The 27,879-nt window shown below is 42.6% G+C and overlaps 1 protein-coding gene across 4 annotated transcripts; it reads right to left on the reverse strand.

Moving 5' to 3' along the window:
* Positions 1 to 27,279, reverse strand: ap2a1 (adaptor related protein complex 2 subunit alpha 1). Of its 4 annotated transcripts, none has more exons than XM_080446830.1 (23): positions 26,843 to 27,279; positions 25,588 to 25,687; positions 22,978 to 23,189; positions 17,522 to 17,715; positions 16,922 to 17,051; positions 16,431 to 16,532; positions 15,302 to 15,561; positions 14,893 to 15,061; positions 14,024 to 14,161; positions 13,497 to 13,679; positions 13,199 to 13,296; positions 12,809 to 13,040; positions 12,099 to 12,290; positions 11,524 to 11,678; positions 10,586 to 10,654; positions 9,938 to 10,009; positions 9,533 to 9,615; positions 9,221 to 9,311; positions 8,606 to 8,728; positions 7,251 to 7,367; positions 7,021 to 7,090; positions 6,296 to 6,430; positions 1 to 2,495 (listed from the first exon to the last, which is right to left on the reverse strand). In XM_080446830.1, the coding sequence occupies exons 2-23, from the start codon at positions 25,652 to 25,654 to the stop codon at positions 2,418 to 2,420; spliced, it is 2,970 nt and encodes a 989-aa protein (XP_080302956.1). In that variant the 5' UTR covers positions 25,655 to 25,687; positions 26,843 to 27,279; the 3' UTR covers positions 1 to 2,417. The 4 variants fall into 4 exon arrangements, with proteins under 4 accessions (XP_080302956.1, XP_080302954.1, XP_080302953.1 ...); XM_080446828.1 differs by lacking the exon at positions 10,586 to 10,654 and adding an exon at positions 26,473 to 26,522; XM_080446827.1 differs by lacking the exon at positions 10,586 to 10,654.
* Between the last annotated feature and the right edge of the window lie 600 nt (positions 27,280 to 27,879).

The following is a 27,879-nucleotide window of genomic DNA, read 5'->3' on the forward strand; positions in this document are numbered from 1 at the left end:
TAGAGTATATGGCATAGTTTTACTTTCACATTATTCAGTACAGAGTAAATCTTAAATCTAACACAGGTATTTGACAGGTTTTTTTCTTTTAACACCGATACACGGGGCTGCTTTAGCTAGCGGATACTGCATAGACGCACACACACACACACGCCCGCACACACAATGACAATGACTACATTTGTTTCCACTACAATGATCAGTGTCCTGTGCACATAACACAGGACGTGATACCTGTTGAACTAATATGACCATGTATCATAAATGTCATTAGCTTTTCCATTTTTTTTTCTCTGTGGTTACATCGAACCTTGCACACCTGCACACACACACACACACACACGCACCCACACACACATGCATACAATGCCCACCCTTTAACGACAATCCCCTGTAGTTGCAACTGACAGTTGGCTGTCATATTGGTCAGCCTGCTCTCTCCCCTCACATGAGTGTGTGTGCATGTGTGTATATGCATGTGAGGAAGGATAAAGCTGAGATCAGTCTTAAACCTGAAATGTGAATGCACACACAAATAAGTGCCATAGGGTACACACACCTATGGAAAGGTGTCAGCATTTGAAAGGATTGAGACTCTTTTTCCATGAATCGCAATCTTCTCCCAATATATATATATATTTTTAAGTGCGTAGTCAACGCACAGGTCTGAGAAATGTTATTCTATGGTAGCGATTGTTCTGTCAGACTCTCCTCTCGAAATATTAAGGATGAGCCAAAAGAAATGTGAAAGCATGACTCGTTGCCTCGGCAGCTGCACTCTTCATGTGCAAGTCAGTCGAGGTCGGCTCTCGTCCCTCTCAGCTTGGCCACCGCCAAGGAGTGCAATCTATGCTTTCTTAGGATATGACCCGCCACGGGCAGTCAAGAGATCGAGTTGAGGTCCTTCAGACCCCATAACGGCCCCCAGAAAAATGACTGCCAAAAGGTGTGGTCGAATGTCATTTCGTTATGACTCGCTTGGGTCTGATCGTTAGGGTCACGCTTGGGACGGCTCTAAGACATCTTTGTGAGCTCAGAGGAACGCGCCGGCTTCATCTGTTTGTTTTAACACTGTAAACCTGGACAGCTACCCTGCTACTGCGCTTTAACTCTCACCAACTCCCTCTCTTTCTCTCCACCCCCATGCCTCCTATCCAAATATGCCACCTGCCACAAACATGCTCGCCAGGGATGATCCCAGAAAGCAAGACAACATACAAACACATCAATAACACATCAATAAGACCACTATGAAAAAATAAAACAAAAAAAACACAAGTTAATCAAAAAAATAATAAAAGAAGGCTACTCAATTAACGATTTCATAATATTTAATAAACACAAATGGAATCATTATAGTTTCTATATAAAGTACTGTGTATGGTGTAGTGGGGGGGGGGTGATGGTAAAATGTGTGTGCCGGGATTATGGAAGTCTCCGGAAGCCTCCTAAAGTGCACTGGCCATTTCCACTGGAATTATTGAGTAAAGGGGGCGGAGACTGGGTGTGTGGGGGGGGGGGCTTTGGGATTTTCTAGGAGTAGCTCCGCAATAACGTGGATACTAGGCAGGGGGTAAAATTGTGTAGTTTGAGACCTCAGATGTCGGATTTCATTAGTGTAATTCTGCGTTGATACCCCGCCCACCACCATAGTCCAGCATGTAAAGCCCAAACGTGTGCGACTGAATGAGACCATGTATGTGAACATGTGTGTGTGCAGAGTAAGTTCTCCCGTTTGCCTTCAAGGAATGGTCTACCATTTGAAATTATGTAAAAAAGGAAGAAAGAAAATAAAATGAAAATAAAAATAAACTAAAAAATATCCCCGATATACCACCTTACCCCAAGTGTGTGTGTGAGCGTGGGTGTGTTTGCACGCACGCACGCAGACACAGACACGCGTGCCAGCTGTCATCACAACTACAGGAGCAACTCAGGGTTTGGATAGGCAGGACGGAGCGGAACGGAACACAACGCCACGACTCTGGGAGCACATGCGCACGCACACGTTCATACACACATACACAGCCATACACGCCACATACACAGGTAAACACCGATAAAAACAAGAATCATAGCGCTCATGATAATAAACAGGAATTATAGTAGAACTGGAATCATAATTTGTGACAATAATAATGACATTAATATGGCTGCCGCGGCTAGCGACAGCTGCTTTTTCCCTTATGTAGGTTACACCTCTTTTTTTTTACTCATAGATTCTTTGTTGGAGGAGAGAGGGGACGAGGGACAAGGGGACAGGGAGGTTGGGATTGGTCCGGGCGAAGAGGATCGTGGAGGTTTTGAAACGCTGGTCCTGTAGTTTCATCGGCAGGGGGATACAGAGCACGATGGTCTGGGTGCTTGGGGAGTGGGGGGAGTCAGGGTGGTGGTGAAAGGATTCTGGACCCCCGCCTTTAGAACTGTTCTGCCAGCAGCTCACAGAGACGCTTGGAGACCGTGTCCTTACTGCAGCGCAGTGTCAGACGGTACATCTGAAGGACAGGTAGACACACAGGGAGAGGACATTGTTCATCTTTTAAACTAGCCTTTGTAGATGTGAAATTAATCAAGCTTGAGCAACTGCATGGCCTATTTGTCGCCTAAAATATAATCAAACAGATTTCGATGGACTGTATAAGTGAAATAGATTCTTTCCCGTTCATTTCATTGTTCAAGCTTTTTTTATGCCATAGCCTGGAGGGCCGATTGTTCTGCAATTGGCTAGTTTGTCAGGCCAAACGAGGTTAGACTACATCCCATAACCTGTAAGGATGATTGCTCTGAGATTGGCCACTTCATTGTTAGAACCACCAGCCAACCAATGATGTACTGTAACTACAGTACATGACATCAGCTTCCCCACTGTCCATGTCCCACTCAGCTTCCGTACTGTCTGTCTCATTTCATTGTTCAAGCTTTTTTTATGCCATAGCCTGGAGGGCCGATTGTTCTGCAATTGGCTAGTTTGTCAGGCCAAACGAGGTTAGACTACATCCCATAACCTGTAAGGATGATTGCTCTGAGATTGGCCACTTCATTGTTAGAACCACCAGCCAACCAATGATGTACTGTAACTACAGTACATGACATCAGCTTCCCCACTGTCCATGTCCCACTCAGCTTCCGTACTGTCTGTCTCTCTCAGTTTCCCTACCTTATGTCTCTCACTCAGCTTTCCCAACCGCCCATCTCTCTCAGCTTCCCTACTGTCTGTCTTTCTCAGCTTCCCTACCGTCCGTTTCTCTCTCAGCTTCCCTACCGTCCGTTTCTCTCTCAGGTTTCCTACAACCTGTCTCCCTCTCAGCTTCCCTACCGTCCATCTCTATGTCTCTCAGCTTCCCTAAATATTTCTTCCTCTCAGCTTGCCTACAGTCTGTCTGCCTGTTAGCTTTCACACAGTCTGTGTCGCTCTCAGCTTTCCTAACGTTTGTCTCCCTGTCAGCTTTCTTACTTTTCATCTGCCAACACTGACTCTCTCTAAGCAACAAAAAGAATTAAAAACAGAAATATAGTATTTCTATTTAGTATTTTCTATTTTCGTCCAAAAAAATAGTTCAATACAAACCGAGAAACACTTACAAAAGGAGGAAAAGGAGTCACAAAATGGCATTCTCCACAGACATTAATTTGAGTGTGTTCACACTACAAACAGATAGCAGGTCTATTATCTAATCTCTCAAAACAGATTCTGCTACCAGAATCTGTCTGCTACCAGAATCTGTCAGCACTACTGCCTTAAACATGTAACGTTGTTAGTAGGAACAAACACAGAAGCACCCGGAAGGAAGTTGACTGAGAAGGGGAGGGACCAAACCAGAGTTCCTGTATACAAATTTGGTTGAGCCTTTGGGGCACAAACAAAGAAAAAAGGTTTTTCTTTTTTTTACAGAATGGGTTCCTAGATTGACTTCAGTCACATCAATGATGGAATATACAGAGATAGAGCAAGAGACATGCCAGTTTGGAGGGCACTGACATCCTGAAAACAAGACTGCAGTGGAAATAGTTGTGTAATTGGCATTCAGTGTTCATACTGATGTTTTATCATATCAGCATATTCAATCATGAAGTCATGCCAAATCTGTTTGACCTTGAAAATGCTCATCATCATCATCAATCAATCATAGTTAATAGTGTGAGCTGATTTAAATGTCTAGATAGGACAGCATGGATATGTTGCCTCTATTTAGACTAGCAGTATCTGTTACCAAAGGTTTCACACATTCACATGGAACCTGGTCTGACTGTACACCTTGTCAGTAAGACTCCCTTCATTAAAGGAAACGCATTCAATTAAAGCAAAATTACACTTTGTTAGACGTCAAAATAGTGGTGAGATATCTTCAGTAGTAGCTCCATGGATGAGAAACTGATATTATAAAAATTACCTCCATTGCACAGTGAAACAGGTCTCAAAATCACTCTTTTAGAACAAGGAACACAAAGTAGATTCTGCCAATATACGTAAGATTACAAAACCGGGCACAGTATTTTAATTAAATAAAAAAAGTCAGCTTTCCATTGGTTTTATTATTTGAATTAGGAAGAAGATCCAGACTGGATCTATGGATCCAGATTGGATCAAATAGTAAAGCCAACAGTAAAAATAATAATAAAAAATACTACGGCACTCTCCTAAAATGTACAAACAAGAAAAACATTCTACCAGCTTGTGCCAAGCTAAAATCCTTGAAAAGTACTGTCATGACTCTTGCATCCAACTAAACATCACCAAATATATATATATATATATATATATATATATATATATATATATATATATATATATATATATATATATATATATATATATATATATATATATATATATATATATACATACACACAGTATATATTAAACTCAAGAGTTAAATTAAGGTGCCTTTCACATCTAAAGCTCACTAGTGGATTTATTCATGCACTCTTAAGCGCCATTCACACTGAGCACTATAACAATATCGTTCACCATTGTATTTGATTTATAGTTGTCTGCCATCCACTTTACGTGCTCAGTGTGAATGGCCGTTTACAGGCACAAACAAGGCTTCTAATTAAAAGTGCAGTATTAAAAAACATATTCAACTCCTTTGAACAGTTAAAAAATATAGCAATTTTAATTATTAATCTATACATTTTTATGTAATATAATCCTGACCTCATTGCGGCTGCGAGTCTCCAATTGACAGATGACCCCGTCATCAAATTATGACTCCATGAAATCTCCATGAAATCAAGGCTTCATGGGGTGTGTAATTGATAGAAAATAAGTAATTTCTTGGGTGAACTAGTCCTTTAACTAAGCCATTGTATCAGACAGACCACTGACAACGTCGTCAGATAAAACTGTGTTGCTTGGGCCATTCATTTTTTAAATGTATTTTGCATGCCTTACTGGGTTTTTAAAATGACATATTGGCAGAATCTGCTGTTTCCTTTGTTTATGTGCTAAAATAATGAATTTGAGACCTGTTTCACTGTGTAATGTAAGTTACAGAGATTGCAGAGACTATTTCTAACTATTTGTGAATATCAATTTCTAATAAATGGAGCAACTATAGCCAATCTCACCAATATTTGGAGTTGCATCATGACAAGGTTTCTACAAAAGCCAAACCTCTACCAAAGTATAATTTTGCTTTAAATGTGTTGGTATGACATCCATTTTCTGACAGCTAGTTTGTTTATTTTCTGAACCATATTTATCCTAATAATCAATTTTATGTTCTGGTGTATCCCATTAAGATACAAACAGGGGAAAAACCCAAAATGTTCCTCATGCTGTGCTGGTATCGATTCTGCTGTGACAGCAGTGGCTCTTGCTTTGCTCCATCAACAGAATCAAGCCTAACATCAGCTTCCCTGGCTAACTGGAACAAAATGGCTTTCCTTAGAACACAGTTAATACTGAGCTTCTTGTCAGAAAATGTGGACACACTTCTTGTGCTTTGAGCATCAAGGCAACATTTAGTTAGACAAAATAAACTGACAGAAAGACAGAGTTTGAATGTCCTTTGTACAATACGTCTGGTAGAGGAGGGGGGGTAGGGGCCCTAAAACAGCAAGTACGGTACTTAAGACATGACTTTGTAGCTAGACAAGCAAGCATAGACAGACAGACAGACAGACAGACAGACAGACAGACAGACAGACAAACCACACAGAGAGAGGTGAGACACTTACCACGACACCAGGCTTGGGTTTCAGCAGCACATAGATAGACGAAGACAGCAGTGAGATAAGCCCTGACAGCAGCATGGTTAAACAAGGACAGAAGAATGTGCTATGTCCTTACCTGGGCCTGTGCGTTGGGCTCCAGTCTGAGCAGGCAGCCCACCTGCTGACCCTTGGTCTGAATGACGCCGGCGCACACATAGTTCTCTGGGTTAGGATCCACATTTTCCAGCAGGGCACATCCCAGACCCAACAACTACACACACAAGCACACAGTAATTGGATGGGTGGCATCACCTCAATATGAAGGGAGAGATTTCATTTCATTCCATTTATTAGTTATTTGTATAAGGCACCACGTACAAACAAAATGTATCTCAAGCAAAGGGAAAATGTACTTTGTACCAGATTTACGTAGCTATGAGATAATTTGCATCTGTAGTCCCTGGGCAGGTGAACAGAAACAAAAACCCATCACTCAATCACCAATACAACTAGCCCAATAACCGATCATACCCACCTACATAACCTAACATCCACCAAAACAACACATAGGCTACACATATCCGGAGTTAGACAGGTAATCAGTGTGGAGTGTTGGAGCTGAACAACACTCTTAACGGCGGAGGAGCAGCATTATGGATTATCTTATGCACTAAATGGATGTCGAGTTACAAAATGTAAGTAGTCAAAACGTAACATTTTATATTTGACATTTTATTTGAATGAGTATCTAAATAGAAAGAGAGTCAGAGTGGATGTGGCTGAAAAAACTGCTTGACACCTGAGAGGAGGGAGTGGAGAAGTACAATCAATATTTAGAAAGTGGTCAACATGACTGTGTACCTTAGCCTTAAGTACTTCTGTGTCCATGCCATGGTTGGCCTTAAAGATCTTTTGTGCTTCTTGCTGGGGCCTGACAAGAGAAGGGAGCCGACTTTAGTAAGGGAATTTAACGCCATAAAAACAGGTTGAATTTGTGTCCGAAAATACAAAGGAATGATTAAATGTATTTGTTTGTAAAAATGTACTTCAAATGGCCATTTTCAACTAGGTTCTGGCAAACACAGACGTACTGGCTGAGCTGTTTCCAGCGCTGAAAGAAGTCATTTGAGGCCATCTCAGTGGGCTGGAAGAACTTGTTGATGGTTACTGGCAGCTTGAGGGTGAGATTCTGCAGAGCACCTCCATATCTGCACCACAGAAACATAAACACACACACCACGGCACAGACAAAACATGAACTTGGGATAACACTGTAGGGCGGATGGTCTGTGTATCTGAACAATGTACATGGTTTGTGTACATATAAGATACATACATAGTAGATAAAAACTGAACAGAAACCGGGGTGTGTATACAGTATCAAAGTGTCTGTGTGAGGGAATTCAGTGCCAGGTGGTATATACTGTAGGTTTAGGGTCATGGTTTAAAATGCTAAATCTATGGTCTGTGTTTGTGTACAATATATGGCCAAAGGAGTGAAAAGACAATGACATAAATTGACATTAGAGATGCAACGGTTCTCGGTTTAATTGTCTCACTGCCAAGAACGACTTATAACGACTTTTTGAAAATAAAATAAAATAATAATAATAATAATTATTATTAATTTTATTCTTTTTGGAGAAAAACATTTCAGAACCCAAGATATCGTGATCCTAAGATTTGCGGCTCCAGTCACTTCTTGTTTAACTTATTAATTTAAAAGGCTGTATCTCGGCTCCTGTGTACTTTAGTTTTTACTATGTATTTTTGTCCCAGACATGCTATTTTCAAACGCATACAATTAATGTCAACGAGGTCGCGATGACCTCGTTGACATTTGTGAAACCACACAGTATAACCCTCAGTGATTAGCAACCATCAGGGGATCGATCATAATGGAGATAAATATTCTGTGACTATTTGAAAAAGATAAGAAAATCAAAGAATTCGCTGGCAGTGGGTGCACGCAGCCAGAAATAAGTCTGGCAGTGAGAGAGTTAATATAGAACCGTGCCGTACGCAATCCATGGTTCAATACACACTTCATTTTTTTTTACGCAATTACATTTTGCATGACTTTACATGCACTTCTGCCGAATCGATTGACTGTTTTTAACAATTAAAAATGATTTTGGTTAGTCATGCACATCCCTAGAGGTTAGTTTTTGTTCCGGGACAAAGAGAGTAGAGATGATCATTAATGCTTATTCCCGCAAATCACTTTCTTTTTATGATTAAAGGCCAGTCATTCTGCAAAACATCAGAGGACATCCAGATGAAAACACTTGCCACCTCTATCAATTTTGAAAATGCAGTGGTTAGTGTTAGTAGCAATGTATTTGTGGGTGTAATTGATGGGTGTACAATTGTGGTTTAAGCTTGGATATGTGGCTGCCCGTCTCACTGTAGGAATGTGCATAGCTGCGTGTCGGTGTGTGCGTACCTGAACTTGATGTTGAGTAGCGGAGCTTCAGAAAAGTCATTGATACATTCAATGTTGAGCACCTGCTGCACCTGCGCACCTCCCTCTACTAGAGGCTCCACTGTCTTGGTCTGCACGTTGAGCTGTGGACCTCGGCAGTCAAGGAACACTGAGACACACTCCAGCTGCAGGCTGCTTCAACATTACGGAACAACACTGCTTCAACACTACCAAACATGGCACAAAACTAACTTTTTAGAATTAACGTACCTTTTCCAAACCAATTTAGTCTCCAATAATATAATCTCCCCTGTGTCTTCGACAACACAACCAATTTGATATTCTCGAAGGAGTCCCAGACTAGAGAGACTGGATCACAAGAGTCTCTGCCTATATCATATTAAACAACAACCCTCTTATAACCCTAAGGACGAGCGATTTCCGTATGATCTTCAAAATGTGTCTGGGAATCTAAAATCCTTTGGTGTGGCACTGGCCTAGTCACCGACTAAAGCCTGATTTATATCTTATCGTATGAAAATGTTGCATGTCTAAAATAGCCAACCTGCAAGCTCAGAGCTTGTAGATCTGCTATTTTTGATAGCATTTGTGATCACTCCTTCACTGTAAAGGATATCAGACTGCAGATCTCCAGGGCAGCTAACCGTTGTTGTGAAGCCGGCGAACTGCACTGATGTTTTGTTCCCGTAGAAAAGGTACATCCTCCCTGAGTGACATATGTGCACACACACACACACACAGGCAAAATTAGAACATTACAGAGGTATGACTCACAGGCCCAAGGCTCATTAATGCACACAGCAGAGACTCTGGTCTTGTATTTTATTAATGGCAATAACATTTTTCTATTCTATTCTGGCTTCATTTCTTATTTGTCACACAACCATGTGTGAATCTGACTTCATCCTCCACATTGCTCTGACTCACCCAGGTTCTGACGGTACTCAGACTTGATCCCGATCTGCAGCAGTTGGTTCTCAAACAGCACACCGTTGTTCTTGCACACAAACCTAATGGGTGACAGCAGGACCCAAACGAAGAACTTACAAGAGGCCAACAGAACTACCATGCGGACGTGTTATGCAGAAAACCATTAAAATTGCAGTTTTTGTGATCTATGGAGTGCAATGACAGACAAAAAAGCCTGGTGTTAAACTGTAATGGCAACGTTTGAAACAGATAACCGTTATGAGAGGACAAACCAGAATGTGTGGTGCGCAGTTAGAGATCTTACTGTTAGCTGAAGACATTAGAGAAACCCAAAGGAGAGGTGGCACCACTGAGCCGGGGGTAAGAGGGAGAGAGAGAGAGAGAGAGAGGGGGGGGCCTTACTTGTTCAGAAGCTCGTCAGCCTCGGGCAGAGGAGGGGCGGGATCTTCAGAAGCCGCAGAAGGGGGAGCAGAGCTGAGAGATCAGACAATAAGATGGATGGATGGAAGGAAGGATGGATGGAGGGATAGATGGATAGATGGAGAGAGTGGGACCAGCAAAAGAGGGGAGGAAACGAAAGCCCCAGAAGAAAAGATATAAGAGGATTTGTAACGAGGGGGGGGGGGGATAAAGAAATAAAAAGCACAAGTGATTGAACCGGTGTGATGGAGTGAGTTAAGGAGGAGGCCAAAGCAGTGAGAGAGCAAGAGGAGGGGGGGAAGAAGGAGAATGCAAGATGGTTTTAGTAAAGCATCAGAAAAGTCACGTATTATTTTGTACAACATTTAAAGCATTTAACAAAAAACAAAATAAAATGAGTATTTTGCGGCTATTTCAAGTATAGTAGATATAGTTGGAACTGATTTTTAAGTAAATACGTATGAGGCTACTACTACCCACAAGACAAGTCATGATGACAACAATAGAGTAATACAAACTATGGAAGTATTTTTAAAAGGCTGAGGAAAACTATATGGATGTGTGTTTGGACTACGCCAGCCATGTTTGTAGTTTTCTGGGTGACGCTGTAGACTACTACTGGACCCTTACTCCGAGTCACCAGGACCCTCGACCAATAGGGAGTCAGAGGTCTCGGTGGGCTGTTCCAGTTCTCTGCCAGTGTCCAATCACAACGGAGGACAAGAGATGGACGGGCAGACACACGCGCGCACACACACACACACAGTCGAGCCAAATGCAAAGAGGACACACATGCACGCAGACACACAGATGTAATTGCACGCACGCACGCACACACACACACACGCACGCACATAGACAGGGAAGTGAAGGGAAGGAGAGACAAAAAAAAAACAAGGCAAGAGAGAAAGACAGTCACATACATAGCAAGATAAAGAGAACAGACACAGATTACACAAACACGCAGAAGAGACAACGACAGACAGACGACCAGCGTGTCTCACAAACAGAGGCCCTTAAACACATCAGCGGCTATTTTACATGGTACTTTTAGGAAGGAAATGAAAACACACAAAGAGTACAAAACGAGGAGCTTAATCCTTAATCCATCACAGAACTATGTTAAGTACCCTATAAGGCACTGTTTCCCAAACACTGGGTCGGGACCCATTTGTGGGTCACGGACACATTTTTATGGGTCATGGGTAATCTCTTTTTTTAAATAAAAAAAAGGAAGAGAAATTCCATTAAAAAAATACGTGTAGGAAACCAAACCCAAACTAGTGAAAATAGCAGATCTACGAGCTCACACTGCGTTGCATCGCAACACGTTGTGAGCTTGTAGATCGTGATTTTCACTAGTTTGGGTCCCAGAGAGACAAAATTTCTCGAGCTAAAAAGTTTGGGAACCACTGCTATAAGGCTCACTTAGATATAAGTGAAAATGAACATCAATTCCTTTGACATTCCCTCTGGCATCTCGGCAACATTATCTCGTAGCTCAGTTGCTGCACAAACACACTACTTTATTCTAAACCCAGCTCTCTCGTGGTGGCGTGAACTTTCACCTTAGGAAGCCGTCATCGTTCACACCGGCGGAGGGGGCGGCGGGACCCGCCTCGGAGAAGACGTCCACTAATAGGCTGCCGGCACTGGGCGCCGCCGAGCCGATGGGAGCGGAGGAGCGAAGGCCTAGCAGGTCGGCCGATGGGGAGGGAGTGGACTGGAAAACACAGGACTGAATGAGCGAGGAGGTGTGTGTACATCAATCACTACACAATGTGTAAAATTACTTGACAAACTCAGTGTAGTAATGTTATGCAAAACCAATTACTATTATGCTAAAATATTGTGAAATTATTTTCACTCTAGATAAGGTTGTTATTCAAATATCAGTCTCCAACCTCAACACTTGAATATAATTTAGAACAACATATCTGCTAATACATTAAAAGCTGATCTCCATCGTGTCTGGGGACAATGTGCAGGGTCCATCTGGCTATCGCCCCACAGGAGATGATGATCCGCAATAGCAATAAATGTGACATGAATAAATCGCATACAAGTAGGCCTGTCACAATTATTACATAATCACAATTTTTGCAAATGGGGTCAAGTAGGCACACATCATTTCTCAACTTACAGCATTTGAGGCGCCACCCATGACTGACGAGTCTGGCCCCCTGTCACCTCCTCCGTTCAGCTCTCCTCCCTCTCTCTTGCCCTCCTCCAGCTCCGGCACCGACACGGAACCGGGTCCCTTCTTCTTCTTTAGCTTGGCCAGGATGGAGGACTCTCTCTCTGGGAAGGGTGGCATCTCCTCCAGGACTGTGGCCTGCGGACACACAGAGACAGTATTATTGACGCATAGCGATAAGGCAAAATCAAATATGACAATACTTTTTGACCAAATACCTTAACATCGATATTTTGACGCTAATATCATATTGTGACGCCATCTTTTTTTATATAAAAGAATTACAAAAATATAAAATCTACAAGATCATAGCGCATCACATCTCTGAGGTTGTAGATCAGCTTTTTTTTTCTTTTTTACATTATTTAAAAGGTATAAAATAGTGAAAAAAAAACAAGAAGAAAACACGTAATGCCATTTCACGATATTCTGATATCCAAAAGTCCAACTCTAGTCTCATCACGATATCGATATAACATCTTAGTGATGTTCTTGCTTTGAGCACAGGGAGTCTCGAGTTACTGTAAAGCCTGATTTATGCTGAAAATAGCAAATCTATAAGCCCAAAACGAGTCACAGTCAGTGCGTGCAACCAAGTATAAATCAGGCATAAGATTGATTGTTGGTTGACTGTCCTATAGCCAGGCCGAACTAACCAGGACGTCAGTGCTGGCGATGGAGGAGAGCTTGAGGTACTCGACGGCGCGCTGCTGCAGCTCCACGTCCGAGTTGCGGATCTGGCTGTCGGAGCGCAGCACCTCCTGGATGGTGGCCTTCGTCTCAGGGAACAGGTTGATGAACTTGATGTAGGCCGAGAGCAGCAGGGCCCGCGTGGGCACCGAACACAGGTGGAACTTAGAATGGAGCAGGTTGAACTGGACCAGGGGGCTGGAGGAGAGAAGGGCAGAGATACGCAGAAAGGAAGCACGGGCGTGGGCATAAGGAGAAAAGGGAAGAGGAAGGTTAATAGATAATAAAAATGTTAATAATGTTAATTAACAATGGTCTTCCGATTTTCAACCTGTGATGGGGAGGTTCTGACATACCTAGAGCGCGGGTCGCCTGCGATAAGGTTGCCAAACTCTCCGAGGATGTAGCCTCCAACCTTCACCATGTTCTCATGACAGGCAGGGGCCTGCAAGGCCTGGAACAGAGGCGTGGTGCCAAGTTAAACAATCAGTCATAGACCTCAACTCAGCCACTATGAAACAAAGAACTTTTTTATAATGGCCCTTCTGACCAGTAACCATCACCACGTACAGTACATCAACTTTTCCTAGTTATTACACCCCCCCCACACGTTTTTTACACATTGTCCTGCTGCCGACTGTCCATCCGTAGTACCTCAAAGACGGTCTTGGCGGCGTAGCCCTGCACGTCGTCACGGTTGATGACTATCTGGATGACACGATACCAAACTTCCTCGCTGACATAGTCGCCGGCGATGCGGATCAGGTTGAGGATGGTGTCGACGTACCATGAGTAATCCACGGCGTACTTCTCTGCCAGGATGGCCACCTTCAGCACCTGTACAATGACAATAAGGAAAAGGCGACATGGGGCGTTGCTTAGACATGGACACTCTTTTCTGGTGATTTGGCACAAAGGAAATGTTCTAATCTATTAATAATCTAGATTATTAATCAATTAATAATAATATCCAAAGTGGAAAAATTGTCAGTTTTCTGTGGCATTTTGTCTACGTCCTTATATTCTGCTGCTTTCTTGTCAAAGATTTCAACGTTTTCCACAAGGCGGGTGAAATCTTCCAGTCAAAAGTGCCACCCACGTGCACAAGTGAAAGACTCGGTGGAAAGACGCATTTTAATTCACTATCAGGTTTCAGCGGTGTGCACACCACACAAACACACCATCTCCTCTCTGATGGAGTAGTCGGCAGTCTCCAGGTAGCTGAGCATCTCGGCGACGATCTGCTTGGCGTTGCTACGGTCACACATGGCATAGAGCAGGTCAGCTGCTCTCTGACGCACACTCACATCCCTCTCAGTCTGTAGAGAGAGAGAGACCCGTATGACATATACTCTCACAGACTACTATACTATGATTATTCCATACCACATTTAAATATGACAAATATCAATGAAGAACACATGAATCAAACAGATCCGTTCTTTAATAATAATAGAATTAAATCAATCACACGTAATAACACATACTTATCCTCCATACTATGAAACCTAAAAATCTTATATTTAATCAATATATTGTACAACTCACTGTGAGATGGTGAAAGAAAGAAAAAACATAGCTTGGCCTGCCCTAAAGCCTTACTGAGGCTTTGTATGAATTAAAATAAAAAAAACATCTAACAAATCCACAGCTTGCATTATTATTATTCATCATGTTAGAGCAAATCCCCTTTAAAATATGTCTGGTCAATCAGATTCTCAAACGACAAATATACTTCAATAAATTAAATTAATATTATTTTCATGGTGTCTTTCAACAGTATAAAGGAAATCATTCTTAACCAAATGTCTATCTCTCTACTGCTTCCCCTTCAACCTGTATTTTTAACAAGTCTTTTTATCAAAGAAATGGAAATACATAATTGAATTGTGCAACTAAGAAAGTTTAGACAAAATATGATACAATCAAGACATGACAATTCCGAAACATACTCTAGTGGTGTGTGTGTGTGTGTGTGTGTGTGTGTGTGTGTGTGTGTGTGTGTGTGTGTGTGTGTGTTGACTGTGTTCAGAGATGGGACAGGAGCAACCTTGAGGGCATTGATAACGGTCTCGATGTGCGTCTTGACAGCCTCATGGGAGAACTCGGAGCTGGCCAACGTGCACATGCTCTCCAGGGCCAAGTAGCGCAGGTTGGTCTCCCGATGCTGCAGGAACTGGCCCAGCTGATTACAGGCCCGCACCAGGAGGTTAGGCTCACTGAGGACCAGTGACGGACAGGGGGAGAAAAAAAAAAAGTAAGACACGTATATAAACATAATTCCTCCCATTTTGTCTGTTTATAAATGTATGGGTCAAATGCATTAAACCTGGAATCCATAACATTTATGTCCTTCGGCGCTCGCTGGCTTAAGAGCATCTGTCTGATTCTAGACTCTCATTACAATGAATGGATCTAAAACGTTGAGTGAACATCATGTTTTGCTGAGCAGGCCCCACCTGTCATAGTGGATGATGAGCGAGATGGCCTCAAACAGGATGGCATTCTTTGCGTTGGAGTGCTGCACCTTCTTGGACTTGGGTGGCTCCTGGGCCTTGTTGAGGATGGTCTCCAGACACTCCACCAGGCGGCCCTTGACGGCGCCATCCTCCGGCGGCGGGTAGCACTGCAGCAGACGCAGCAGCTTGCAGGACAGCCACGGCGCCGGGACAAAGTAGTAGGTGTAGTCCTGTAGGTCAGTGGAGGCTGACGACACGATCTGAGGAAGAGGAAAGAGTATTGTCATCCTCTGAGTGAACGGAAGAATTACCTGGATTCTTCTGGGGAGAGATGTCGCCCGTTTCTCCTCAATTCAAATGAGGTCTATTGGAGTATGACATATCGTTGCGGATCAAAGACTTGACTCCAGAGTTGTACAATTTTAAGTCCCTGTCCACGTATCACCTGTTGTGGTTTAAATCCTCTTTCTTTGTCCGCATTTAATAGTCCAAGATCTATGAATATATATTGTTTCTTCCTCCAAAAGTCCAATATGTTTGCATAATAATATCCAGAGTAGAACATCGAATATAAACACCAACTTTAACCACTTGGGATGAAACCCAAGGCTGATTTTGTAGTTTGTTTTCCAGTTCAGAAGAAATATTACAGCATGGTAAAAACATGGCAGGCTGCATAATGCTGACTTTATAGTACACTGTGAGGTAAGCAACACAGCTGCACTTAATCAAATTAATAAAGGGTGCGTTAGATGTATGTATTTCAATGTGCATTGACAATGCACACTGGCACACCTTCATCGAACACACCCATTATTAACTGCATTAGCTGCAACTGCATTGCGTACTAGCCTAGCAAGTTTTTAAATCAGTAGTTTTTAACCTGAATTGGATAACAAACTCAAACCACAAAATCAGCCTAGGGGTTTAAGCCCCTTTAAGCCCTATATACTTATCCATATGACGAATAGTGAAAATAGCCAGTTTACAAGGTCACAACGCAATGTGACACCTTTTGAGCATGAGACATTTTCTGAAAATGTTTGCCTATATTGACATGCTCAAAATAGGGACGCCAGATTGAAAGTGATTAATTTCAACACACGCAAAAACACACAAGGCCACCCACCCTGCTTAACCGGGACACAGCCAGGGACACGCAGGTCTTGAACTCGTCTGGGTTCTTCGAGCTGAGACACGTGATGAGAGAGATGGCTGCTGTCACTACGCCCTGGAGAGAACAACAAAGACACAGAAAAACAAAGCAAGAGAGAGACGATAAAAGGGTCCAGGTTAAAACACAGAGAGAAGAGTGTTCCTCACAGGATAGCAAAATAGCTGGTTAACTGGTCAGTTGTTGAATCGACATGCTGTTGGTTGACCTAATTCTCTTAATAATAATATCATGTCAAAGCCCAACATTTTGTATTATTATTTTATGGCAGTCATGATAAGGCTTTGTCCATGGCAGTCTTATGAGCCACACTACACCAACAGAGCCATCATTAGCGTCAGGCAGCATCAGTGACTCTGCCTTTAGCCACAAGGCTACTGAGGACCCCAGGTGGTTTAAAGAGGAACAACATAACTGAGGAAATCATTGCAGGGCCTTGGTCTCACCATGTGCTGGTCGTTGAGGAGGTGCACCACACGGGATGTCCACTCGCCCATCAGCACCAGGTCAGGGGAGGTCTTGTACAACCTCAGCAGACACAGGGCGGCGGACTGTTTCACACTGTCCATGGTGTCACTGTGGGCCAGTACATTCATACACATGAGCCAGCTACACAAGCGTCACAAGCCCTTTTTACAGGGACAAAAGGCTGATTTATACATCGTCATACACCAGCTGAAAATAGCCCATCTACAAGCTCGTAGAGATGTAATTTTTGGTGAGCGACACCATTGTATGATTGTGCATCTATAAATGAACAAAATCTATGTGAGTGTGTCTGTGAACTCTGACAATGGGTACTGCATTAGTATTAGTTAAGCATTAAACAGTCAAACTACCCTATTTCGTTTGAATGGACTTAAACTTTGCTGAATGCTTGTGAGTGAAGTCTCTTGTGAAGGTCCTGTAAGGTATGTGAATGTGAAAGCGAAGACATCGCAATGCCTTCACCGCATCGCCATCGTGCCCCAAAGACCTATGTACAGTAGCATGTCTGTTTTACACAACTGCCTCTGAATCCTCACCACCCGTTACCCGTGCCTTACCCGGCGACCAGGATGCGGGGTATCTCTCCGGCAAAGGCCTCGGCCATCTCGCGGCTGCCCACGTTGGCAATGCAGTGCAGGGCCAGGCACATGAAGGTGGGATTACGGCTGGATAGGTCATTCTTGATGGCGTTGTTGATGAGACGGATCAGCTCACTGTTGCTGTTGACCAGCACAGAGATGAACAGGTAGCCCTGGGGGGGGAGAGCATGATCGAGAGAGAGAGAGGGCAGAGGGAAGCAAGTGAAAGAGAAATGGAGAAGGAGGAAGGCATGGAGATGGATGAAAGAGCGAGGGGGCAGGAGTTTGTTGGTCGTATAATAGGTGGAGAGGTCATGGAAGCGAGGAGATAAGAAATATCCCCCAGAAAGCAAAGTTGAAGAAGACAGAATAGACAGGAAATTGGGCATAAACAGGTGAAGCAAAATAAAGCCCAAAACAAGATGGATGAGAGAGCAAGAGAATATGACAAGAAAGGGGAGGGGTTGACCAACAGGAAGAGGAAAAGGATGAACGAGTTAGACAAACAGATGAGGCAATGTGAGGTCATGCAGAGTGGACAGAGAGAATGAAAGTGGGGGGGCAGGAGGAAATGGGGAATGTGAATGTGAACAAGAGGAAAGGGAGAGATGGAGCAAGAGAGAGAGAGAGTGAATTAGAGTGTGTTGGCGTTTGACAGTGCTGGTCTTCAGTGTTTGCCGTGTGCTGAGTCAGACAGCTGGACAGAGCAACAAGCGGCCTGCCATTTCACCTCTGATCACGCAAACAGTGAAGGAACCACAGAAAAAACAAACCACCCAGCTTTCACTGACAGTACTGCTCTGAGAACCTTGATAAACATGAAACGTGGAGCTTTATATGTTTGAAAAGCAAGCAGTGAAGTAAACAGCGGCCTGGTTTGAATGCCTTGTTAAGTGATGCCTGGAATGAAAATAGGAAAAAACTAAGTTAATGCCCCTTTCATGCTGCCACTTTTCTGCCCATCAAAGTCCCCTGAAGGAAGCTAGAGCAAGATACTTCCAAACTCAAGTGCCAGGAGTTGAGAAATAGTCAACTACATCTCCACAGTCAGTGCGGACTGCAGAGCTGGCTCTCAAAATAAAATGCTGCACCAAGTTTTAGGTAGAAATACTACAGCAAGGAGAGTTTAAGACAGCAAAAAGTAAAAAAAATAAAGGGCCAGCTCCTAAATAAGATGTTTTATTTAACCCATTAAGACCTGAGGCCGATCCTACAAAGGTCTTCTAAATCCTAACAGTTTCTTAAAAACGTATGTTTTTACTATATCAGTGGTTCTCAAACTTTTGTCAATGGACCCCCAAAATTATATGAATTTGTCAACGGACCCACATCTCAAAATATATTTTGCTCCAGGGACCCCCAGAAGCAAAGATTTGAGTTTAAAATGTTCGCTTTAAAAAGTATTCAAAGATTTGCACACATTTTATGATTTAAAAAAAAATAGCAGATCTACAAGCTCATGGCGCGGCACAAAGTGACACACTATAAGCTTATATCTTCCATTTTTTAATAGCCAAAGTAAAAAATAATGGTTAAAGTGGTTACACAGATTATTTCCCGGTTTTAATGGGTTAAACAAAGAATCACAAGGAAGAAGCAGTTACCATTTCCTTCTCAGCGTTCCAACTGACTGTCTCTTCTACACAGTTTCTCAGCTCTCCTACAGTTTGTCTCTCCTACACCGTCTCCCTCTCAGCTTTCCTATCATCCGCCTCTCAGCTCTCAAAATGCCTCTCAGCTTTCATACTGTCGATCTCACCAATACCGTCTTACTTCCGGCCTTCCTACCGTCTGTATTTCCTACACCGTCTTCCTCTCAATGTACCTATTGTCTGTTTCTCCTATACCGTCTCCCTCTCTTAGTTTTCCTAGTCTCAGCCCATATGGTTAACAAAAATACAATATAGTAGTAATAGTAATATTTGTAGTAGCAGTGGTAGCTTTTAGTTTATTATTATTATTGATGATTACAACAACCACTCCCCATGCTTGAAATGCAGTGGTCGATCTCTCTAAATCAGTACCTTTTTAAGACCAAACTAGAAATGTATTTTATTTTCCTGAGCAAACAATGTTGCTATTGTTTCTTTTCTTTTTTTACAAAACAATATTTGGACTACTTTTGTATAAAACCTGAGAGCACAGTGATGCTCTTAAAGTGTGTGAATGGTTTTGGTGATGGACACGCCTAAATATATGCTGTGTCGCGCGCCAAAAATAGCAGATCTGCAAGCTCACAAAGTGTCGCATCCATGACACATTCTGAGATTGCAGAGCGGCTATTCTCGGCTACGGACACGTCACCCCATTAACGGCAATGCCTAAAACCTATATTTGACCAGCAAACAATAACGCTTTGTTTGAAACAGCCGTGCTCCAAATCACACAGTACCAGAGTGACATGGTGGGTGTGAAAAACTGTCATTACAGTGTCGTATCTGACCGAGTAATTATCACAGCAAAACCCTCACTTAAAGGAGAATTCCGGACAAATTAAGTGTTATCTTTGATGTCTCGTTACTCACCTACCGATGTGAAAAGTAGCGTTCTTTTTTTTCATATATTCCCCTGTCGTCATTTTTTAAACACCCTCCGTTGTTATAATGGGAGCCGCTGGGTTAGTGAAGTTCGTCTATTATAACCGATGCAATGTTATTTTTTTCTCTACTACGATTCATTGTAGAGTCTCATGATAGTCAAACATGCGCTGAAAATTCCTGCGAGCCTGCCGTTAATGGCGAACGATTTAACACTGGTTGCTTGTTTCTTCCAGAACCTGGCAACTCGTGTTGCCAGAATCTGGAAACAAGCAACCAGTGTTAAATCGTTCGCCATTGACGGCAGCCTCGCAGATAGTTTCAACGCATGTTTGACTATCATGAGACTCTACTATGAATACTAGTAGTGAAAAAAACAACTTTGCGTCGGTTATAATAGACGAACTTCACTAACCCAGCGGCTCCCATTATAACAACGGAGGGTGTTTAAAAAATGACGACAGGGGAATATATGAAAAAAAAGAACGCTACTTTTCACATCGGTAGGTGAGTAACGAGACATCAAAGATAACACTTAATTTGTCCGGAATTCTCCTTTAATTTAACTCAAGAGTGTGAAAATTGACCTAGATGGACCCAGTCCATTTTGGGTCAATTTTTACTGTCATTAACAACTTAAACCCTATATACTTTGTTGACCCATAGGGGTATATACTTGGCCACCTCATTTGTTCTACACTACATCAAATGTGGCGCATTGTGAGCTTATAGAGCTGCCATTACCGTGGAATGTCCACCTATTATTATGGCATACCCAGATAAGGGACAATAGGGTTCAAGTGGTTAAATGAATAGTACGTGGTAGTTGTGGGAATCAAACATGACTGAATTGTGTGTCCTCAGCTGGTGTGGCGGCCTGGGCGGTCTGTGCTCCAACCACTTGGTTTTTGAACTCCTGACACATCACTGTTCTGCATCCTCAACATTTCCTCTCTTCTTGTTACAAACTGTCTGGCAGCTACAGAATGGAAACAGAGTAGCCACAGCAGCTAATGCCAAGTGCACACTTTTAAAATACTGTCCAACCCTGCACATCTAACCGTTAACGAACGACTGTCTAATGATCGTCTTTTAAAAATCATTGAGAGGTCGCACAGCAAGCCATTTACGAAGGACAGAGAATCATAGTCAGGTTGCAGATCACAGGATATTCACAAGACTTTTTCAACAGCTCGAGTTGTATCAAGTTGCCACGGCAACACAGTGTGCCAGCTAGCACACGAGCTATGAAGACGTTTATATTCAGCACAAACTGCGATCTTGTTCCACATTTTATTCTTCATCCCCGTTATGATAAATGCCTGACACTACATTTACGTTAAAAAGTCATTCTGCTGCCACATTTCCAACCTCTCTTCTTGTTAGATACTCCAGGGACAAAAGTCCTGTAGTGCACACTAGGCATTAGGTGCATGTTCTACTTTCAAATACAGCACACTCAACTTTATCAAACTCTTTCATGTGGGTTAACTGGGTTTTTGTTTGCTCACCTCGCTATATAAGCTTATAAAGAAATACTGAAATGATCAATAATCTCAGGTCAGCATTTTACTCTAAAGCCAGAGCCAACAATGAAAAGAGGTAGGCTAAAAGGTGTCATATAACTCCAGAATATATAATTAGGGATAACCCTTTGTTTAGTAAGGAAAACATTGTGGGTTTACTCTTAAAGAAATCGTATATGACAGTGTTTTGGTTTTGCTCTGTAATAATTATTGTTCCTTATGTCCATAGTCCTGAGATTCAGTATAATAACCTGTTATGTTACCAAGCTCAAGTTTAATAGATTTGCTGAGTTCCCTTTTCCCAACTAAAAAGTTGTTTCTTAAATCATGGGAATGAGACCATTTCAGGTGATCTGTACTATTACTCAAAATAATAATTAGAAGGGGAGGAAAAAACGTTAGGCTTTGAACTAATCTGTAGTTCATTCCTCAAATCCTCATGATTTTATGTTATGCAATAATCTTCAGTGACAAGGCCTGTGGTAGTACCATGTTTGATTAAGCCCTCTAAGAACTGGACACTGGTCTGCTCTATGACGTTTCACACAGCCTGCCCTGGGGGTCTTTGGGGTTTGGTGGCACAAGAATAATGGACAATTGAACAATGGAAAATGCCAAACACAGCATTGTTGCTGGCTGTTGCTTTGCCTTCATACCAGGCACCAATAACATAATACATCAACTGAGATTCTGTTGATTGTAATATTTCCATGGTTTATCCAGAATTTTACATGGCACAACTGGCAGAATTGACTCAGTTGCAAATAGCAAGTGAACAACATTCAGAGTGTACAATACATTTCTTCCTATGTGTGAGGGAGAATGGAAGACTCATATTCTGCCATTATACCAAAACAGCTTAAGGCTGGAATGGGTTAGCACAATGTGCTGAGCTGCACAATAAGGTCAACCTTTGATCAAAATCACCTTTATATGCCTGACCTCAATTTCATACTATAATATACAGCAATACATCGTAGAACTAGTTATAGAAGGGTGGGTGCTTCCAAGCAAAATATCAGGACACCCAGGTCAATGATCTCTAGTTCTGTCAACACAGACAGTTGTGACCCTTGAATTAGGTTAGGTGAAATTGCAGGAGCAGATCTTGTGGTATACTATTCAAAGGGCAGCTACAGAATGATCACAGGTTTTGGACAATCGTGAGAGGGATAAAGAGTGGAAGTTTCTCACACACACACACACACACACACACACACACACACACACACACACACACACACACACACACACACACACACACACACACACACACACACACACACACACACACACACACACACACACACACACACACACACACACACACACACACACACACACACACACACACACACACACGAAGACTTACTATCTGTTTCTCTGTGTACTTGTTGGAGCTGAGCAGGTTGACAGCTTCCATGTGTCCAAAGTCAATGTCATGGCCGAGCAAGAAAATGAAAAGCAGTTTGCAGACATATTTCTTCTTGCTGTAGCCATCAAGCGCCTTGTCCCCCTTGAACTTGGAGCGAATGTTGGCTAGCTCCTTATTAATCCTTTTGATCTCAGCTTCCTTGCTCTTACCTGGGAAGGAGGAAGAGAAGCAAGGCATGGTCAGCATGGCCATTTTTACTACTCCAGAGTGTGAAATGGATGATATGATGACAAAAATGAGCTGAGTTAACAGGCTTTCCTGAAGTCAACAGTTGAAGCCCCTGAAGCCCACCGATTGAGAATGAGTCCCATTAAGCAGTTCTATCTCTCTCCAATTTCACCCCCCCCCCCCATTTAATTTAATAAATAAATTGGGGGTTAATGTTTCACACATTCCCGTTTTATAAGTACATAACACAGATTCAGATGATGAAGACTTGAACTTGAAATTGACAAACTAAATTGAAGTCATGACCACAAGTATATTATTTAAATGGACATGAAAAGGCACAGATTTATTATGAGGGGAAAATAGTAAAGTTTAAAGAATGAATGACGAGAGAACATAAGGATAGCAAAGTGAGCTGGGTTTAGCCGTGAGAAAGGGGAACAGAAAGAAACACAGGGCTAAGATAATGTAAGTAAGTAGCAGGGAAATGGTTGTCTTGGGAAAGTGTTGTTGTGTCTAGTGAGCTGCAGAACAGCTAACAGCAGCTTGCATATGGCAAGAAAACGAAGGGACAGATACAATAGAATGTTCCAGAAAGAGTGGATAGGTAAGTTCTAAGTTGGTCAAATGTATCTAGGGCTTCGGGCACAATCTAGTAGCCCTGAATGAGCACCATAGGCTACATCAGTGTCGTCAACAATGACATTAGCCACTAATCGACCTCAGTTGAGTCAGTAGCAGTAAGACTATGACAATCAAATCAACAATCCTAGAACTGATCAATGAACACTGACTGTGAAACTAAATAATTTAACTATGGTTCTTCTGACTGCACTGCAGATTTAACATGTAAGATTATAAACCACAGTCAGTGGCCCAATATCTGTACTTTTGTGTTGCAAGGACATTGCTGCTGGCACATATAACTAGGTATATACAAACTGGGATAATAATCACAATCAAGTCAACCCATTTTATTTCTTGGCACTTTTGGAAACTGCTAGGCCTATCCAACAATTTAAACCTGGGTCTTCAATTAAGGCAGTGTATAACAGCTATTTTTGTGAAAATTACAAACAAAACAGGTGCAAAACTCCCAGCAGTAAGATGGGCACTGTCAGGGCTGACAGTCCAAGCCTGAAACGGTTTAAATTAGAAGCTTTAGTGTAGTGAGTAGGTGATGGGAAATTGATGGTGTAGAATAGATGATCCACAGTGTCAAATTACAGTGCACGATTGTCCTGTATCCTTAGTCCTTACTATGAAGTGGGGTTATGCATGTGGCAAAGTCAGATAACATAGTAGACAGTGGTTTCATTATTTCCTCCCCGACTATAGGTGTTTGAGGCTGTGTTGGTTTTATGGTCAACGTAATTAATGTATGGTACAGTACTTTTGTCAACTATGAGCTCTGCTGTACATCAGAGAATAGATGTACTTTATAAAAACGGACAGTTTATAACATATACACTGTATGCTACTCCTCTTTTGTGTGTTTTTTTTAGATGAACTCAAGGTACCTGGACAGTGGACACCTATCTTGTAGTTAAGGTGTAGCGTTGTTACTCAAGATCACAACCTTAGTGCCACCAATATATATGCGACAGCCTGATAAGAGTATAATCTAGGAAAACAGAAGGCCACGCTTTACTATCCGTTACTTCTTACTACAGCCAGCAGAAGAAACGGATAGTAATCCGTGGCTTAACTGGCACGTTACTGGTTTAGTCACTCAAGTGGTCAACTAGAGGTCTTCAACAGGGGGTCCGCGACCCCCTGGGGGGTCCACGGAGGTACTGCAGGGGGTCCGCGAAATTGTTGTTTGATAAAAAATAAAAATAAACGTTTTAAAAACGTTTTGTTATTTTCTTTTTCAAAAAATGTCAATAGGTCTTTAAACATAACATGACATATTTGAATAGCTTAGTATTGAATGCACAATAACATGGTATGTTTATACATATTTTGTAGAGAAAGAAAAGGTCTTTTGCACACCTACTGGGACAACCTGTGGGTAGGAGCAGGCTCCAGGCAACCATTTGTTCATGTTTATACATATAAAACACAATTTTATACATAAATATACGATATATGTGGTGGCCTACCCCCTACCCTACGAGGTAGGGGGTCCCTGCTCCATCACCCCATCAGTTTGGGGGTCCCTGGCCTGAAAAGGTTGAAGACCCCTGACACACGAAAACACGACCCACTGAGGGACGCTACAGTGTGTAGCAAACGGGCACCAGCAAAAAAAATGACCCCAGGTGACATTTTCTTTAGCTTAACAAGAGGAATAGAATCGAGATCAACGTCAGGGGGCAAGAAATAAAGGGCCTGTGTCGTGTAGAAATACATGGTATAAAATCAATGGTTACTTACAGTTTCTTATGTCCGAAATGAACACCGCTAATCCGCGCATTCCATCTCCCTTCGACACAGCCGGCATTTTCGCAGCTTTCTGTCCTCACTCTCCTCCGGCCTTTATCCCCCACAACGACACATAATACACAATGAATTGATGTTGGTTCAGGTTTGTACAAACTGGAAGAAGCCACAGCTAACGTCAACCACTGGCTCTAGTCCAGAGCCCTGCGAGGCGCGCTGCTATTCTCATAGACCGAAAATTCCACTGCCGTGCGAGGTCTCCAACTTTAGTAAAACAAAAATAAAGACGACTTTTTCGCTGCTCACCGAAACAAGGCAGTTTTGTGTTGTTGAAAGTCTATTCTCCAGGGTGGGAAGCCTCCCAGGACCCCACCTTCTCTGTATAATAGACTTTTTGGGCAGAAAATAAAATATGTCCGCCAGATGGAAATTATGCTATTTATTCCACTGCGCCCTCTACAGATCTAGTCAATATAAATATACCATTGACAAGATTTGTAGAGGGCGCAGTGCAGTTAATACAATAATTTCCGTCTGGCGGACATATTTTATTTTCAGCTCAAAATGTGTATTATACAGAGAAGGTGGGGTCCTGGGATGCTTCCCACCCTGGAGAATGGACTTTCAAAAACACAAAACTGCCTTTGTTTCGGTGAATAGCGAAATAGTTTTGTTTATTTTTTTACTAAAGTTGGAGACCTCGCACGGTAGTGGCATTTTCGGTCTATGAGAATAGCAGCGCGCCTGGCAGAGCGTCAGAGAGAACTCGCTAACGCTCTGAACCAGAGCTAGTCAACCACCAACACACGGGCTTATTATTAAGCCATAGCACCACGGTGTCGCCTGCCGAAAAGAACACATCTACAAGCGAAAGCGTACCGTAGTAGTAGACCCACTCTTGTCGGCAAGCGACACAGCCGTCCGTCGTACCACGGAATATGAATGAAGGATTAGTTTAAATCTAGCAGCCTTCAGCCTTGCTAATTAAGTCGTAAGGGCTAACCACTTAGCAGCCCCGGCCGTTTGCTATACAACTTTATAATTAGCCATTATAACACGTTCAGTGTGAATGCTAACTTCGCTAGCATCTATCTATATCTATCTATCTATATCTGCCAGATTACAGCTGTTCGGCGGATCCGCTAGCAAGCAGCAGGGGAGCTAAGAGCTAAAAGCTACAGCGGAGCTATTTCATTCAATCCTTCCGTTCCTCCGTGTTTCTGCTGGCCGCGGGACAGCGACAGTATACCTGGACTGGAGCAACGCTTGTCGGACGTCAAACCGGGGGGTCGATCGCCGCGGGGATCGGATGATTCACAGGACAACTCGGTCAGATGATCCGCCCGGTGGGAAGAAATACAAATAAAGCCCCGAAAAAATGACACAACTTATCTTCTTGGTGAGAGAGTCACGCACGGCCAGGGCTAGCTGAACAGCTAGCTTTCTAGCTGGGCTAGCAATATCATTCAGAATGCTGTTGGTACATATCACCCACTTGACGCTGTACGTTAGCCAGCCAGTCAAATGTATCGATTTCCATACAGCGATATTCTATTCGCATTCCAGTTATCGTTGACGGCTGGTTAAAAGAATGTTGGTAAATAACCAGGTTGTCAATAATTGATGTCAATTCAATTGTAATTCACCAGTCCTCCTCTCCGTTTTTGCCTGAACTGGGCTCGTGACAGCAGCACAAGCAGCGGTGTTGCACTGAAATCAGTGACTTGTCGAATTAAGTGGCGCCAGTGGTCGCTGTTTTGAAAATGTGTGGCCGCGGGCTGAGAGCCTGGCCCTGAGAGAATCCTTTTCATGATCACTCATGCGATGATATGACCCGACTGTACAGCCGTCGGGCATCAAGTACAGTCCTTTACACGTGACTTGCTGCTGTCGTCTCCTCTCATTTGAACAACTGTAATGTATGAATTTGCCGCGGATTACAGCAGCGACCCCTGGTGTCACATGATTCGATAGACAACCAATTTCTCTATAACCACTTGACTGGTCGACGCAGTTGCCCAGTCTCGCGCACACTCGCTTCCTTTTCGCCTGCCAGCTCCAAATACAACAACGCTGATTGGTTGAAACTTTTGATTGAGTTCGGATCGATCAGTGGCAGTTCATCAATGAAGGACTATGAAGGATAGTAAAAACAAATAATAATACTGTCCAAATGGTTCTCACTTTTTTTTTGTGAATTATGGCAAATCTTAGATTTACTCTAGGAAGGAGAAAAAAGAAAGAAAGTGTTCTCCTCAGAGCGGAGATCTCCACCAGGCTGGCTGG

This window comes from Gymnoscopelus braueri (genome assembly GCF_963280865.1).
Source record: "Gymnoscopelus braueri genome assembly, chromosome: 13".
NCBI classification, from domain to species: domain Eukaryota; kingdom Metazoa; phylum Chordata; class Actinopteri; order Myctophiformes; family Myctophidae; genus Gymnoscopelus; species Gymnoscopelus braueri.

What these genes read in the sequence shown, in the direction of transcription:
- ap2a1 (XM_080446830.1), bottom strand. Translation starts at nt 25,654, where the DNA reads ATGCCGGCTGTGTCGAAGGGAGATGGAATGCGCGGATTAGCGGTGTTC. An exon ending in CATTTCGGACATAAGAAACT is followed by an intron (nt 23,190 to 25,587) that starts GTAAGTAACCAT and finishes CCTCCTTCCCAG; the next exon opens with GTAAGAGCAAGGAAGCTGAG. An exon ending in TCCTCAACGACCAGCACATG is followed by an intron (nt 16,533 to 16,921) that starts GTGAGACCAAGG and finishes TGTTCTCTCCAG; the next exon opens with GGCGTAGTGACAGCAGCCAT.